The following is an 18,305-nucleotide window of genomic DNA, read 5'->3' as shown; positions in this document are numbered from 1 at the left end:
TGCTCCTTTTGTGCTTCATCGCATTACACAGCACATGTTTGAGGCCTGTGATTTCAAGGTAGATATTTTTCTCCTGGGTTTGATGCTGTAAAACACTGATTCCTAGTCTGGCCAAATGCAAGTTATCAACTGTAAATTTTAAACAGTCATTTGCTTTTAGATTGGATTTGAAAAGATATTTCCACAACTTTGTGCATGTAAGGAAGAAAAGAATCGGAAAAGGCTTTATTGGAAAAGTGCACACATACAAGAAATTGGAATCAAGGTGTATTAACACATACTTTGACACATAGCTAAGGCCAAGGACAATGAAAACTGAACAGTCAGATATAAATTGCTGTGGTAAGTGAATTGCTGTGAACAAAGGGTTTGAGGGTTAGGAGCTTAATCATATTGAACTGTTGAAATAGAACAGATAAAAAGCAATGGACACACGTTTTAAGTATTTATGCTAAAGTGATAAAAGAAAAAGCACTTCAAATAATTTTCTAAAGTAGTGAGCTAAAACATATTTTGCTTGGTATTATGCATAAATGTTTTAAAATGTCCAGACTTTTCACCTAATGGTGGACTACGAATGTGAACATGACCAAGCAATAACATGTACAACTGTATAAACTCAGTTACGATAATATGGTATTTAATCGAGTCCGGTTTGTAATTCATTCACAAAAGCACATATTTGAAAGAAGCCTGGTGGTCGTCTAATGGGGCTTTAGAGGGACACATTGTGTCTGATATCATGCACCATGAACCAGTTTTTAATCTGAATTATGAAAAAATCTTTACTGTCTTTTTCACAGCTTGTATCATCAATAAAAATCATAATATTAAAATGCAGAACAGATAAATATGCTCGGCTACAATTCCCTTTTCATTCTGTACTGCATGTAAACAGTTATACAAATATGTACACATAAAAATACACCAAGCAAAAAAGATGAGTGAAAAACATTTCAAATGGTTTAGAATAAGATACTGTATGTAATTATATGTCAAACAATAACATGTCAAACAGCTGCTCGCTCGCCGTAAAACTTAAAAGTCGTATCAGACAGCTTTCTTCAGCCCCTCCTTCTCCCTCCTTCTCCTTTCTCTCCGCCCTGCCGCCCCCTCCCCCCTCTTCTTTTTTCTTAAATGGCATGAAGGTTGAGATGGCTTGAGTCCAAGATCATCGCGCCTGAGACCACACAGATGGGGAGAGATAAAAGTTCTCTGTGAGGCGCTCACAGTGCTGCCATTTTCCACACAAGCGGAGGAGGAGTGGGGCAAGGGGAGGGTGGGTGTGGGGGGTGCGGCGAGCCACCTGCGGCTGTGACATCACGGCCTTATCACATAACATGTATCACCTGCAGCTTCACGTCAAGCCCAAAGAGACAGATTTCATCTGTCATCTCTGAGAGGATCTCAATATAATTTACTCTGCTGATCTGACATCCAGAGGAGCGCAGTTGCCAAAGCTAATCTTACAGATGAGGACTCTCCTTTTTCTGCCCAGTCATGTCCTTCTGGGCCGCTGCAGAGGGAGGAGAGGGGTTGGCATATCAGATTCAGCTGTTATTTGAAAGCAACATCTCGAGTTAAGTGGCCCTTGTGGTTTCTTTTCTCCGTAAACTTGAAGTAATGCACAAGTCCCCATGTGCTGAAGCAAAACTACCAAATATTCTGTGAATAAGCACAGCTACGTACAAGATATTTGTGAAATATGTGCATGTATAAATACAGACTTTTCCTAAATGTGCTCCCAGTGTGCAGGACTACAATGGAATAACTTTGAAGCCAAGTATGCAAAAAAGAGATTATCATACATAAAAGCCAGAAGCAAAGAACATAAGTGGTATCAAAAAGCATATCCTAATTAGAAAGACTAATCAACTTTAATGTCTTCATATTTAAGGGAAACGGAAAGGATAATTAGTCTTGGGGTTCAGTCTCCTTTCCTCTGCAGTCATGCTACTAACAAGAGTTGATGCTGTCTAGAATGGCCACCCACATATAACAGCTAATTGCAGGTCTTCGCCCTCAAGCCCCCTTCTAGTCATAGAGACAACAGGGAAATTGGCCATTTCAGCTGAGCTGGGTGTCATTAATAATTAATGGCACTTTCAAGAGTCAGACTGTCCCTAAAAACCTAAGCAAGAGGTACTTTGGGAGCTTCGCTATGTGTCATTCGCTCTGATAGCAAAAATAACCTTTTCAGTTTGCAGCAGAGAACTTTTTCCTCTCTTATGAACACTGTATTTATTTTATGAGATGCTCTGTGGCAGGAGACAACTGCTGTCCTGAGATTTGTCACATTCTCAAAATCCCAATTAACTATTAAAAAATATAGGTTCAAATGAAATGCTGGTCATTTCCTTCATATCAATTAATATCAGTTACAGGAGACTCAACATGCAGTCATATAAATTAACTTAAAAACAGTATGGCATTAGCCTCTATAAAAAATAATGTGTATGATAAATGATACCTCACGTTCTGGCTCCCGGAAACTACAGGCTCTTTAACAGCCTAAAAAACACTTGTTTTTTGTCTTATCAATCCATTGCTTGCTTGTAAAGAAATATTATTGTTTTATAACTGACAGCAAGTTTCAGTCTCCTGCAGACAAGACAAGAAAAGGCACATTACCTGAGAATACATAGTCCGAGAGTAAGCTGTCAAATAGGCTTGCATTTGGTTTGATAAGTAAATAAAGAAATTTGGTAGAAAATATATTGGTATTTTACGGATACAGTGAAGTTTGTGGTAACAGTAAGGTCCACGTCAACAACACAAAGCAGCTACAATGTTCTGCTTTGCATCATTTTGCTGCTACTGTACAACCCTGCAGCTCTTTGGCTGCAAATTCATGAGTCTTCTGACCATGTGACAGCCAGTCAGTATAGATTTCACATTACTAATTGTTTTATGTGGTTGCTCACGAGACGGATAAAATAATCAACTAATTGTTCGTATGTTCAAAACAGTGAGGAAGAGCATGTCTAATAAAGTAAAAAATAAACCTGCAGCATTGGATTTTGGCACATTTGGTCACTCTCCACTGGAAGTCATCCACAGCACTGTTCAAGGGTAACCAACCACTGTCTTATAACTTTATTATGTTTTATAATCGGTTTATAAATATTTATGAATAGCCAAAGCCACCCTGACACACAGCGGAGATTGAAGCCGGAGCGGCGTCGGCGCATTCCGAGGCAGCCATGGGTTGAGAGGAGCAGGAGATAGCGTGGACAGGAGATTTGTGACAGAGCAGAGCATGAAACCCATCAGTTGATGAGTGGAAATCCCTACTTTCTAATTAATAGAGGTACACAGGCCAGGGGGATAAGGAGGATCAGGGAAATGAAATCAGCAAAAAGATACCATCACTCATTTCTGTGGTCCATTGTCACACTTCAGAATCTGCTGTAATGAATCACTCAAGCATTCTGCAGATACATTTGAATGGTGGGGAAAATTCATTGTCCGGCGGAGAGCATTCGATAAGGATCTTTTCTCTTGCCTCTCCCTCTTCTTCAGCCTCTTCTCTGCGTCTTTTGTCAGAGCGCCCTCTGATCAAAAAGCGAAATCAAGGCTCAAGCAACAGGTGCGCCATCTGAAAGGCGGCTGCAATCTGCAAGTGAACTGGAAAGCTGTCTCGGATAAAAAAAAAAAGAAAATAAAAGGAGAAGACCGATTCAAGAAGTTTCAAGGGATTTGATTCTTGGGGTCAGATGAAAAAGTCATGAAGGGGTAAAATACTGAAGAAGGTCCATGATCCATAAAGTGTGTGATAGAACAGCAGCAGAGCAGGACGTGGAATGATTCATACTGTGCGATACTACTTTGCTCGGCTTGAAATTAAAGTGAAAGAGCGAAACCTAGAAGTTTTCCATTCTGTTCCCTAATTGGAAACATCACTGCTGGATGTGTTAGGTATGATTCTCTTATGACGTCCATGGCGTAACATGTTTTAGTTACTGTCTACTGAGAAGATGAATTCAACAGACACACACAAAAGGCTCATAACTCTATAGCCAGATGCTAGAAAAATAGCATGTAAGGACATGTCGCCATGCTACTCTCCATGCTACATTTTTATGACTTACGCTAGGGAGATAAATCTGTTAATCCAACTCATATCGTGTCATGGATTCGTCCGCAGCTGTGGCAGCTATGGCATTAACCTTTGACCCTTTTCTTTTCCTTACCAGAGGTGTCCCGGAAAAGAGAGTTTTAAACCTCTCGCCTGTTTGTAATCAACTACAACATTATAACAGTTTAATCTGCCCCTCTTTGAGGAATAAGAGAAATGCAAGCATAAGCCCAGCACATATTAGTTGCAGCTCACAGAAACTGGCAGCCGGAACACAGCTCCTCGACATCCTGGAATGCAGAGCTGTGATGGTGAAATCTGACGACAACATGAAATGAGAAACAAAATGCAGCATATATCTTTCCATATCATACATCCTCAGAGGGGATTTAGCAGCACTGCCGTTAGACGTTATTATTCTTGTTTGCAAAATGCACCATGAGCACATTTCAAAAAAACATAAGTAAGTAAATATACAGGAGTTCCTGTCTTCTCTCTTTAGCCTTTGTCTTTGTTGCTTTTCCAAAGATAATTTAAGTTTTTTGTTTCTAAGTAGCTCAATCCAACCCAGGGGAGCTGTACCCCTGTGAAACAAGATTTTTTTAAGACTTCTTTTCCATTGTTTTATTTCTTTTTTTTTTTAAGTCAACCCTTATATCCCAATGCAATTATTTAATATACACCCACTCATAGTCTGCATATGAGATACGAATATAATTGTATGTTACTTTTTAATTACAGGGAAAATCTAACTTGTAAGATGATGGGCTGGAAGGTGCCATTGCATTGTTATTTTTTTTTCATCCTCGTTTTCTGATTATGTGAGCCGGGCTCCTTTGCTAAGCGATGATAAGCAGAATTTCCATGTTCTCTGCATAATTAATCCATCTTTGCCTCTCTTCATGCCAACTCTGCCGTTATCGCCCGCACATGCCTGAATTGCAAAAGAATCCTCTCTTCAATTGGAACTTATTGATATTCTAAAAAAAAAAAAAAAAAATGGAAATCCTCAAATTTAAGCCACAGATTGTTAAATGGATTAATTTCGCGGCAATCGCAAGCATCTAACGCAGGAAGACAGCCAGAGCAAATTGAAAGTGTCTCCTGTTTGTGGAGTTTTTAGTCCCAAATGATAGGGTTTATTGCCATGTTTTTTTCTCCATAGTCAGAAATTACCATTTATTTGCATGCCATAAAATACTTTTATATGGTTGAAAATTCAGAGGAATTTCTTTGAATGCCTGTCGTTGGCTTCACGATAACAACTTCAGCTTCCCACATCTGGACGCTTTTGATACTGGGTGAAAGGAATGTCTGAATATTTAATATTTTATCTGTTTTCATCGATGGTTTCACCATTAAGAATGGCTCTGCTGTTTGCATGGAGCCTGGCAGATGTAGATTTATTTTCCGAGCTGTCTACGGCCTGCCTTTCTGTGAATATATTGATGCAGTTTTCCATTTTGCTGTGCACTGATGCCTCTGCATATGTAATACACCAGCAGACACACTTATAAAATACATCAAGAGACCGCATTATAATGCTGCGTTCAGATGTAGGTCCTCAGTTACTCATGCACGTATAGGAAAGGGGAGGAAAAAATCAGCCACACATATCAAATATAATTCACTTGACCTCATAAAAACGAATAATATTAAATCACAAGATGTCAAAACACATAAGGTGCTCATGTATGTAGCAGAGAATATGTTATTTGGACACTTGGCATACAAACCTCTGACTTACATACAAACAGTGATATAATGGATAAGACCACTACAGTGAGCTACACTGTCACTTACAATACAGTCAACTACTCTGTGAGCTTTAAAGTCAGACACCAAAAATTCTCAATACCGATGGAAAAGATATCATAACTCAAAAATATCAATATGATTTTTTTGCAATATAGTTTATACCCGGCTGAAAATTTAGAAGCCAAAGAGAAGCCTAAGTATTCTTCCTCCTGGCTGCTGAAGCTGTTTGATTCAAAAAGGAGAAAAACGTGAACTAAGTAATAGACTTAAATAATTTCAGCGTTTATTTGATAAATCCGAAATGTATCAGGTTAAGATATCAACCATTTTAAATAGTTGATTGATTTCAATGTTTGTTTTAGGGTTGGTAACTTGATGTTAGTTGGAATATTCCTTACTTGCATATATTTACTATGTAGTAAAGAATAGTAAGTACTATTTATCAGGGGTTTGTTAATTGTTTCGTGGATGATGATGCCCTCTTTTTAATTTTTTGGGGAAATATTTTTTAAAACAATAAAATGTTATATATATATATATATATATATATATATATATATATATATGCATGATACATTTAAAAATTAAAATAATTCATTATATTATATAGGGATAATTACATGTACAATTACATATTTACAAATATTTAGTTTTCCTCACCCTGATCAGAGGTTAAGGACAGAGATGTCGGACTTTGTGCAGATTGTTTCTTTGAGGCGAATTGTTATTTGTGAACAGTGGATACACAAATAGAATTTGATTGGTTGATTAATTGAACAATAATTGATTTAAAGTATTATATCTGAAAAAATGTAAACTCTGCAACCAGACCAAATCAGTTAACCTCCACAGCGTCGAATATAAAAACCAGGGAAAGTGACAGCTCTATTTCTGTTTTAATTCATTCAAAGGTCATTACTGGGTCATTTTTGAGAAATATCCTTTATGCATACACTCATTCATTCATCCGTTCATTTTGCAGACTGTGCATCTTCACCTCCCACTGTCAGATAAATCCCACCCCACCCCTTTCTAATGCAACACCATTATTTTAAGAAACGAACCCATGCTTCAAGATATTTATTCAGTTAATCCTTGAAAGACTTGATGGTTATTCTCTTGAGGTGCCTTAGTCTCAGTTTTTGACCACATAAAAAGACAGTAAGATTAGAAGTCTAAGAATATACTGCCCCGTGGTTCTCTCCTCCTCCTCTTTCACAAAAAGCCTTTTTTAAACACTCCCAATGGGAGGAGCATAGTTGTTTTTACCGCCCTCTTTTACTATTCGCATCACTTCCCCTAGACTATAACATTTCGGTGTAATCTGGTGTAATGTCCTGGGGTTGTTTGGCATTTACTTTTTTTCTTTTTTCAAGGTCTGATCATTTTTCTGTTGATGTGCATTTTTTCCTACTTTATTTCACTGCAAATTGTGTATCTCCCCGGTAAACGGAAGGGACGTGTGGTGGAAGGAGATGGGAGATGATGAGGAGGGGGGGTACTGCATGGTGGCGCAGAGCGCGAAGCCTCCCTTGGAAAGAGCTGGCGCTGAGGCCTCCAGGGCCGCGGGTGGTTTTGGCAGCTCGGCCAGCGGAGTGGGCACTCTCTCAGACATCTGTTTGCTCACTGCTGCTGGAGCTACTGGCTGGAAGGAGAGACGGGGATGGGGACGGGGGTGCTGGAGAGCTGGAGCGTTCAGCCACAACCTGCATCTTACCCAGGACAGACAACAACAACCCTACATCATAGCTATTAAAAGACGTGAATCATATTAATATGGAATTAAGTCATTTAAAGGGGTAATTTCAATTGTGGGGTAAAGCTAAATTTTTCAGGTTATGGATGTCAGCTGTTGGGCGGCAGTGCTGTGGGGCATTCAAGGGCACACACTTGAATAAAAATGGCCAAGGACAAATATAAAATATTTGTTACTGAACAACTTTTTATTTTGGCTCCTTGAGGTCTTTCTGTCTCTTTCTTATACAATATATCCATATATTAAGGACTTGACTGTATATGCCACCCCTGCAACATTCACCCACACACACACACACACACAGCCACACACACACACACACACACACACACACACACACACACCCACACACACTCACACACACAAACACACACACACACACACACACACACACACACACACACACACACTTCACATCCTCTGGAGACAACCAATCCCCAACAGCCAGAGGGTGACACCACAGCAGGAAAACTCATAACACTGATGTCCAAGTTGAGCTGCTGAGGCTGCTCTTTACGGATGGCGTTCCAGTCCAAACGATGGCTGTCTCTCCCAGCGCCACTGGACATGTGTGATCCCTTAAAGAAATCAACCCAGTAATTTGTCATGCCAGACACCCTGTGATATTACTCAGTCAGCAGAGCAGCTCACTTACACAGTGCGAGAGGACGGCTGCAGCTGGTTTTGTGGCAATAATTCAAGTTGGGATATTCGCAAATTTAACACAACAATGGGACGCAATACTGTTTTATTTTTCAGAACTATGAACACCTGGTCAGACTATTGCACAAGTAGATTATCAGCAATGGATAATTGTTGTGTTGTAACTTTGTTACGATGCAATCATGCGCGTTTAGGGACTGTAGGAGTATTAGAGGTCAGAAAAGTTGGAGAATAATGTTTTTGTTTTTTGTTTTGGATGAAAGGGAGAGAGTAAAACATTTTACGGGAGGGATATCTCATCTTTTTTCTATCCCAAAGTTATATTTTATTTTGTACCTCCTTGATGAGATTCATTTGAATTTTATAGTTCATTAAACCATTAAAAATGTCCATCAGAGAGATTCATTTTACACACTCAGGCGGTCATAAAATGTGTTTTGTCTTATTTGGACACCTGTTTTTCCCCCTGCATAGAAATCCACCAGTAGCTAATACACACGCACACAAACACACACACACACACACACACGCACACACATTTATAGGCAGCTCCTTAAGCAGCTCTGGGTTGAACGATTTCTGAACTTTATGTGCAGATAATGTGTTGGATTTCATTGACCTTCACTTTATCCTGCATCAGAAAGCAGTGATTTAATAAAGTTGAATGTGCGACACAGTATTAAGTGGCAAAAATGTATAATACAAAATAATATTTTGTTACATTTTTCATACATTTTTGTAACTGCAAATTGGTTATGAGATTTAACAATCCACAATTTAAGGTTTAATTTACGATACATCTTAATTACTTTTTTTAATTATCAATGACAAGTATTTCCGATTCATTTGCATGAATTTCTGGCACTGAAAGGAGATGTCTTACATCGGCTGTTACATGTTTTGGGAACGGGTCCAAACAAAGGTTTTTAAAGGTGACCCATGAGGTTCAGACCCCTTTTCTTCCAAAAATATTTTATACAGTCCTTTTACAAATAATGCATAATGTTTTCAAAAAGGGTTATTATGAAAGTTAGCAAAAATGCCACCATGCCACCAAGCTCAGGGTAAAACAACATTCCGTCTGACACTAATAATGAACAACGATAAAACTCAAAAGTAAAGAAAAGGTTATCAAGCACATCACCGTTCTCTTGACTATAAAAAAAATCTGTCATTGCTTGTGACGGTTATTTCATTTCATTTAATGACACTATCACTGCCTATTTTGACTGAGATAGACAGGTCGTCCACCTGCTGACATGGCATCAGGAAGAGGACTACTGGGCATACCAACGAGCTGCAGAGAAACTTCTTCATCTCAAACATATTTTCCTGAGGACAGGAGCTGATGGAGCCACTGGACAGCCCACCTCCACTGCCCTGACACTGAATGGCACTCCCCAAATGTGACTTGGCAGTTCTAATCAAATGATTTAGCACATTAAATCAACCTTTCCCCCTTTAATCAGATTATGGTTGTGCACTGCGCAGCATCGCCACAGCATACAGTATACCTTAACCTATTAATATGACCAACCTTGTGTCAGTGATTTCCCTTGCGATGGGAACAGTATCATGTTAATTATCACAACCATCTGGTCCGAGCTGTAAAAAAAACCTCTCTCTTCCTCGCGCAGATTTGTACCTGTCAATCAAAGCTGGCTTCAAACAAGCCACTGGGGCTCAGGAACGGCAGAGAAGAACCCTGCTCCAGTCTCAGAGGATTTAGGAGTGGCGTTAAATTAATCTTCAGCTGGCAATTTGGCTCTCCTCTCCCATTATGTTGTTGCTCTTAATTTTGGTTCTGGGTTCCCAATATGACCAGTAACTTATATTTATGTATGTTTAACTCTGTAATTTTAGAAAGTGTGGGATTGCTTCATTATTAAACATCTAAAAGGCTTCAATGTTATTTTACTTGTGCTTTGTTTAGAACTTGTATAACAGAAACAGACACACACAGACACACAGACACACAAACACACACAAAAGCACAGACACACACACACGCGTAAATATGCAACATTTATTTCATTCTGATATGTGTAAGAGTTTTTCTTTGTTATGAATAGGTCATCATGCTCTCATTTCTTAAAAGGGTGTGTGTGCTCAGTGTGTCAGGGCTGAGATAATGAAATGATTCACTGTTTACGACTATCGCTATCTCATGACATCACCATGTTTGGATCATGACCAAAGCTGAGTGCGAGGAAGACAGGAAAATAATAATAGAAAGAAAAAAACTAACTTTAGCCACCAGAGGATGGGAGGAAGCGCGGGAAGAGAAAAAGTGAGGAGGCTTGCAAGACAGATGCTCCCCTCAAGGTGAACCACCGCTGACCCGTCTGTCACATCAATTATTCTGTAGTTTCAGACTCCATTCCAAAGTTGTGGAATTGGGTTACAAGATAATTTCACAGGCCACTTGCTTGTCTTCCTTGGCAGTCCAACTGGCTAATTGAGAGCAGTGATTTCCAGTTTGGGCAACTATTCAGAACATGGCAGTCAAAATCTGAATGATTTGAAGGCTCTCTCTCTCTCTCTCTCTCTCTCTCTCTCTCGCTCTCGCTCTCTCCCCCACCTCTCTTTTGAATATTCTGAATATTTTTTCTTGTCCATAGGCAAACTAATTGTAGCCAAGAGAAGCCACTGACAGTCTGATTGACAGTTTATTAAATATTGATAAATAAACAGAGCGGAAAAAAAGAGCAGTTTCTCTTACTGGAGATACAGTGGTTGCCAATTTGAATATATTTTACAATAAAGGGATGACCACACTTTCAAGTAGGCTCAGAGAATTTACACCAGGCTCTTATACACTGTGTAATAGCTTTGAATAGATTGTATGTTTAAAATAAAACATTATAATTATTTCTGCTTTTTAGACAGGAGGTCAAGTGATTTTCAGTTATGGCATCTCGATTCATATCACATCTCAGGGTGCATCATGGGAGAATGAGCAGCCAACAAGCAGCTGGTGTACTATATTTGACCAATATGGGATGATTATAATTTTTTTATAACAATTCTTTTGGTGACATGTATGATCATATGAAATATTAAATTACCCAGGGCTCTCTTCTTTATTGCATTAATCATGAAAATACCACGTGATCATTTTAAAGCAGCTTCTAGTGGCAGCAGGGTCATTCAGAAAATTTTATAAAAAATACAGTTTCTGTCAAATAAAAGGGACAAATGGTAATAGATGATTTTCATCTGGTTTTATCCTGGTGATCAGTGTGTCCAGCTCTTTCCTTATTAACCCAAAAAACAACAAAGCAAACATGTGGGTGCTAATTAAGGGCGACGCTAATTAATAATAAGTGGACGACAAAGTAATTGTGGATCAAGTGAAGTTCACCAAGCCGCGGCTACGGTACCCGGGGAGGAACAAACCTTATCTTCAAACAAAAGCGCGAAACGCTTTCACCTCCCCAGTCAGTCCGTGCGGATCCGTGCGTCGAAGTGCAGCCTCATCACGCGGGGACACGGTGCACCGAGAGAGAAAGAGCGAGAGAGAGAGAGAGAGAGAGAGAGAGAGAGAGAGAGAGAGAGAGAGAGAGAGAGAGAGAGAGAGAGCGAGAGAGAGCGAGAGAGAGCGAGAGAGAGAGGGGGCAGAGAGAGAGAGAGAGAGAGGGTGTGTATTTGTGAATTTGTGAGAGGTAGAGAGAGATAGAGAGACAGAGAGAGAGGGAGAGAGAGGGAGAGAAAGAGAGAGAGAGAGAGAGAGAGACGGAGCCAGAGAGACGAGAAAGATAAAGGAAAGACAGGCGGAACGATAGACTTGTGCGTAAAAAGTACTGGTGCCCCCTTCTTCTTCCTCTTCTTGCCCTTCTTCCTCTTCTTCTTCTTCCTCCTGTTCTTCCCTTTCCTTACTCAATTTCCATCAGAGACAAAAACAAAGCCCAAAACCGGCTGCTTGGATGAACCAAAACCTATCGATCTGTCAGTGCTACACCTGGATTCAGTGAGCAGCCGAACAGCAGGCATGTCCCGAAGGAAGCAGAGCAACCCCAGGCAGATCAAACGTAAGTTACTTTTTCTTTTAGTGGTGTCTCCCTGCAACACGCAGCGTTTCAAGACTCATTGGAGTTTGCGCAATATTGTAACGATAGGGACCTCAGTGGTGGAGCCGATTGAGCCGCGCTCAACTATCGCCACTCATGTGCTGCCTGTCACGGTCCGTACGCTCCAGTCTCCCTCCGCAGATCACTTCTGTGCTCTGTGTGTGTGTGAGAGAGAGAGAGTGTGTGTGTGTGTGTGTGTTGACGAGGTGATGTATGCAGTCCAAATCCCACGGGGCTGCTGGCTGAGAAGTTTCGCCTCTGCTGCCAAGTTGTAACTCAAAATATGACAACGTTATTTGTTTATTTGGTGGCACTCTATTGTTTTTAAACGCAAAACGGTGCGTCAGTGCGTCACTTAGTGTAAAGACTCGCGATTCTAAATTACAGGCCAGTGTAATAAAGAGCGAAGCTGCACTAGCAGGCCGGTGTGTTTCTGAATTCTATGATTTACATACAAAAAAAAATATTTGTGGGATTCAGACACACGTGTTCTCTCTCTCTCCCTCGCTCTCTCTCTCACACACACACACACACACACACACACCAACTCCTGCAACTCCTGTTCCCCCCCCCACACACACCAACTCACACACTGGATGGCAGGTGTGTGTACATACACACTTTCTCCAAACTTTACCATATAGCCTATACAAAGCAGATGATACATTTTGATTTATATTTGTGCCTCATGCTACTGCAGGAAATAAAGAGCAGATGTGTTTTAATATTAATTTTGATGTAAAATCTTATTGAACTGCTCTGTGGGGGGAGTTCATCTTTCCTCTCAGCAACACAGCTGCTTCTCAAAATATAGATGGAAATTTAGATGTCTCTCCCCAGAAATATATAATGCATTATTTGTTTTTAATGCAGAATTATTTTTTTAAAGAAGTGTAACCTCATGGCCTGCATTCATTCAAAAGTGTGTCATATCCACATTGATGAATAGATTTTTTAAATCAAATGTTTTGCACAACTTTTAAGTATGCAAATGATTTTAAAGAGCCTTTAGCACATCAATAAATATGTGAGGATTTGCACATAAACACCCACACCCACACATGTCCACATTTCAAATTCCATGTACAGTGCGTGTGTTCAGTTTGTCTATAGTGCTGCTGCTGAGGGGAGGCTGAAAGCAGGCTGTGGTTAGTTTGGGTCGAAATATCAAAAATCACACTACGTGCAGCTGTGTATAGGATGTCAGTGTCATAATGTTTATTGACAAATGAGAACCAGGGCAACATCGTGTGTGTGCGTGTGTGTATGCGCGCGCATGTGTGTGTGAACTCACACGCATGAATTGTTATTCATGCGTTGAGGGTAAAGCACAGAGGATGTCGCACCTTGTTAAAGCCCTGTGAGACAAATTTGGATTTGTGATTATGGGCTATACAAATAACATTTGATTGATTGATTGATTGATGTGTTGGTAAACAGGAGCTTGTGTTACACAGATTGAGCAACTTTGTGTCATCTTGTTTAATTTTACACAATGTACCTGTTCACCTTCAGATGATTCATGGATCGTAATTTTTCATACGTTTTTAAGTTGATCTCATTTGTGATCAGGATTTAGCTTATTTAAAAAATATATATTAAATTGTGATTTGTTAGTATTTTATTTCTGTGAAAATTCATGAAAATAATTTGTGATAATTATTTTGAAAACCACCCAGTTTCAAATATTACATTTAGAACATCTGAGTTTGAGTTGTTTGAAATGAATAATTATGTTTTTTCTACTCATTTATTACAGTTTAGTGGAACTCGGCACAGTATAGTGATCTTATTATTTCAACTATCTTTGAGTTTATATTTGGGTGTTTGCTGGCAACCACCGAAAAACTCGCAACCACAAAGAGACATGGCACCGCGTGACGTGACAGGCCCACTCATCTTTTTGAACCAATCCCATTGTAGCATCCACATTTTGTTGTTGAGCAAAGGAAGTCGCACGTTTGTGTTACGCTTTCGTCACCGTAACCCGGCCTTGTGAGAATTAGTATGTCATGTGTAAGATCTTGTTAATATGGAGCCGGTTTGAAGCCGCACTGTATAATCAAGCTCTAGTTGGAAACAGAAAGGTCACAGGGAGCCGAGATCCTCTCTCCTACTCTCTTACTCTGGGAAAAAAGGCCGAGGAGGCAGTGCACAGAAAGTCAGCACAGACAGTCATTCTAAAGGACAAAAAGGTTGTTGGGCGCAGCCTCCCTCCTCTGCCCCCACCCACTCCCCTGCATACATTGGACCGTTATCTAAAATTGTGATTTATGCAGTATTTTAATATTTTGCTTATTCTTTCCCCTTGGGTGCTCTCTGAGTGGTGATAAAAAGGCAATGCTGAAAGAGCACCATTAATTTGCTCCGATGACTGGGGAGATAAGACCAGATAATGGGAAAGATAAGCAGGGAAGATATACCATCAGAAACCCGATTATTACCATTAAAATTCCAGCCCAGCAATCTGCAGCTGGCTGATAATTCCTTCTCCGTTTCCACCACTTTGGATGATAAGGCAAAAAATAGTCACTCAGTGCTCCTTGATTAGGCTGCCTGGATATCCCGATAATACAGTGATAAATTATGTATTTTCCCCCTTGTTTTTTTTCTCTGAAACGTTACATCTGATTTTTTTTTATATATAAATATATATTCCGTGCCCCGCTACCTCTATCCCCCTCCCCGGTTTGCTTTTCTAAGAAAGCGAAAAACCCCTATACACTTTTATTGTAATAAGAGTTTGATAGATAGAGGAGATAGCAGTGGAGGTGTTTTGTGTGGGAGCACATATCAATGTTATCAGCTCATCTCCCAGGGCCAGCTGCTAGCTGCTGTTGTTTTTAGCCTTATCACCTTGTGCCAATATGCCAATAAATTGCCTAGATTGTTAGCTGTTCAGAGGCGGGTCAGTAGAATTTGACAGGAATGATGAAAATATCGCTGATGCTCTGCGGATTGCGATTAGCTGCTGTAATATGATGTGTGAATTCCACCAAGCGCTCCCTCTATCCTCTCCTCTCCCTCCCTCCCTCCCTCCCTCCCTCCCTCCCTCCCTCCCTCCCTCCCATGTCTCCTCTGCAACCCCCCCAACCTCCCCTTCGCCTCATCCCGGCTGCTGGTGGTGTCCATACCTCTGTTCGTGCTGAGAGGAGAACATTTTGATGCTTAATAGGAAGGAAAGATATGAACAGGCTGAATTGAAACCAGCCCCCTCAGAGTAATTTTTCTGTAAAATTGCCCCCCAAAGTTTCACGGCGTAGAGAGGAATCTGGATGATGTAGGGAGCGTGCCTCTGCCAGTGTTTATGGGAACATACCGAGGCGGCCCTCTGAGGCCATGCGTGGACATCTAATGTCAAATGTGCTTATTAAACTGACTTAGTGCTCTTCCCGTTACTGTTGTCTTCACCATATGGACCGTGTGAGAATTCATGGTGCTTCCTTTGACTCTTGTCCTCGACACCGTCCAACCGGAATCAAGCACCATGCTGTTGTGATTATGCTGCTCTTTTACTGTAAGTTTGTGCAGCACACAAGCGGCAAGTGCACAACTCCCCAGAGCTTACCACTATGTCACACTGTCAAAATGCCTAATCTACTCATGTGATAGTGATCTCACATCTGTAAAGCTGCTCCAATGCATTGTACAGTAATGCCTTTTTTTCTTATTTGGCTATCTTTTATGTCTACCCGGGATACCTTGTGGGGCAAGTGACGTGGTAAACGTTGCCGTTTCTCATCTCATATCTCATTTTCTTAGATGCATTGTGTTACTGATACACGTCGTATTCTGGCCTTTGCGGAACATGATCCTGGGGAAAAACATTCTTTATGCAACTGTCTGGTTGTAATTGTTTACTGCTACAGAATGCGCCGACCTTTAAGGTAACTCAAATCAAATGTATTTTGCATACAACCCTTGGATTATTATAATAAGGTGCCTGCTCTTCTGAACTCGTCAGTTTGTAACTGAACTGCAGCCAAACACGATTCTTAGGTGGAGCTGAATGTCTGCCTTTTATCCAAGCCACCATTTTTTCCATCTCCGCTCTGCAGTTAATCTTTCCAGCTCCTTAGCATAAGGCCACTTTATGTAACGTCAGAACACTGTTTATCATATCAGGTGACATTTCTATCTTTGAGGGGCATTTATCAGAGGCAGATTACAGTCGTAAGGGATAAGGGGAGTGTTTACTGAATTGACTGCCAAAATCCTCTATCTGAATTTGTGTGTATGTTTGTTTGCGTGTACGTTGGTGGGTCTACAGTACGTGCGATGAGCATGTGGTTATGTGTTTTCAGCAGGAGGATCAGAGCTGTTAGCTTGTATTCTATGCATTTCTTTCTTGCTCTGTGAACCGACTCTTCACCCATACTTCCTACAACTCAGCTCAGCTCTGCTTTTCTTCACGGAAGGCGTTCTGATGCTGGTGGAGTCGTATTCACTGGATTTCACCCTTGGCCCGCACACGCTGGCAACTTCAGCAGTCAGATGTTTTGGGGGTGTAAAATCAAAAAATGTTGCATGCCAGCTTCTCTGTATATTTAAGGGTCTCTCTTTTCATTGGGTGACAATCACGCCGTGTCTCTAGTGTGTCTCTTGTTGATTTCTGTCAGAAGAAGAATGGTTGTTGAATGCCAACTTTCCCTCAAACATCTGTTCCCGGCCAATAACAGCTTGCGCCGTTGCCTCGTCTTAGCTGAAGGATCCCCAATTGCCTCCTCACTTTTGACACAAAACAACAATGCAGATGAATGTCATCTCCTTGTAATGTTTTTTTCTGTTGTGTCTCAAGTAAAAATGTTCTTTGTATAAAGCTTTGTACTCAAAGCGCTGCTATTACTGCTTATGTCACAAGCTCAACAGCTATAGGGAGAGGAATGTATAGCAGCTGCTGTTTCCTTTGTTGAAAATTGCGCTGTGTGATGTGTTGGATGAGCAGGGGTTGGCAGCCGATGGACTGACGGAGCCTAATCCTGCCCTCTCTGTCACTGAAGCTCACAGGGCCTGGACAGCAGTGTGAAATGTGGGCAGGGTGGCTGCAAAGGTGGAGGTCACTTCCTCATGCAGTTTCCTCTTTATCTTCCTCTTTCCTAAATTCCACTGCTATTATTCCAACAGCCGCTGGCTCTAGCTGTCACCATTGTGTTTTTTTTTTACCCAGGCACTGTAACTGTCACCACTCTGAATGAAATGTTAATTTTAGAAATATGTGCGGATCAAATACACATTTTTAGAAAGTTACTAACTGTGTTTACATGCATTTACCTCTGTAATTTTACATCTCTGTCTGTGGCCGTATGGCTCTCTGTTTATTTAGATTTTTTATCAATGATGCCCACTGAGCCCCGGGTAACAATTGACTTTCAGTCTGCTTTAAGTTAATAGCCTTGTCTCTTGCTTGTAGTGATCAATATTGGTATTAATTAATCACCATTATCAAGAGCAGGATCTGGTTCCATTTGTTGTTACATCAGCAAAATATCAATAGAGAAAGTGGACTCCCTGATCGTCATGGCAACTTCATCTCTTAGGTCAAAGAGAGTTTATCTTATCTTGCTGCTGAGAGTGGCAAACTGCTTAGGAATCTAGTTTAGACTCAAAGATCATCGATTTAAGCCTTTTTTCACCCCCACCTTGTTGTTTCAGGAGAGAGGGGGTGAAGAAAAAACAGAGAAAGACAGCATTCTAATCACAACAGAGATGTAAGATTTAAATATTGATGTCCAAAGGCCATTACAGCAAAGAGGGCCTCTGGTCTCGCTTTTGTTCAAGTACGTCCTTTTAAGACCCAGACAAAGCTTTGATTATCAGAGGTGTCACCGTGGAGTATGTCTGTATAGCTGACAGTGTGGGACTGCAGGGGAGATCAGTTTCCTGCAGCCAGCGTCATAGAATATTAACAGAGCTCACATCCTGGTCGTTCTACAAGCCTCAGCCTACACTCAAACTTGCTGTTTATGGAGTTCTTCATGTC

At 40.6% G+C, this 18,305-nt stretch overlaps 1 protein-coding gene across 1 annotated transcript in view; it reads left to right on the top strand.

Annotated features, from left to right (window-relative positions):
• The first annotated feature begins 11,936 nt into the window (after positions 1 to 11,936).
• The window catches only part of zfpm2a (zinc finger protein, FOG family member 2a), a 114,129-nt gene continuing 107,760 nt past the window's right edge, over positions 11,937 to 18,305 (top strand). The window contains exon 1 of the mRNA XM_062399612.1: positions 11,937 to 12,286. Coding sequence (XP_062255596.1) covers positions 12,247 to 12,286 — 40 coding nt within the window. The 5' untranslated portion in view covers positions 11,937 to 12,246. The remainder of the gene's footprint in view (positions 12,287 to 18,305) is intronic.

Source organism: Platichthys flesus, chromosome 11 (assembly GCF_949316205.1).
Source record: "Platichthys flesus chromosome 11, fPlaFle2.1, whole genome shotgun sequence".
Classification (NCBI taxonomy): domain Eukaryota; kingdom Metazoa; phylum Chordata; class Actinopteri; order Pleuronectiformes; family Pleuronectidae; genus Platichthys; species Platichthys flesus.
Note: the sequence above shows the minus strand (reverse complement) of the source record. Positions and strands in the feature narration are given on the sequence as shown.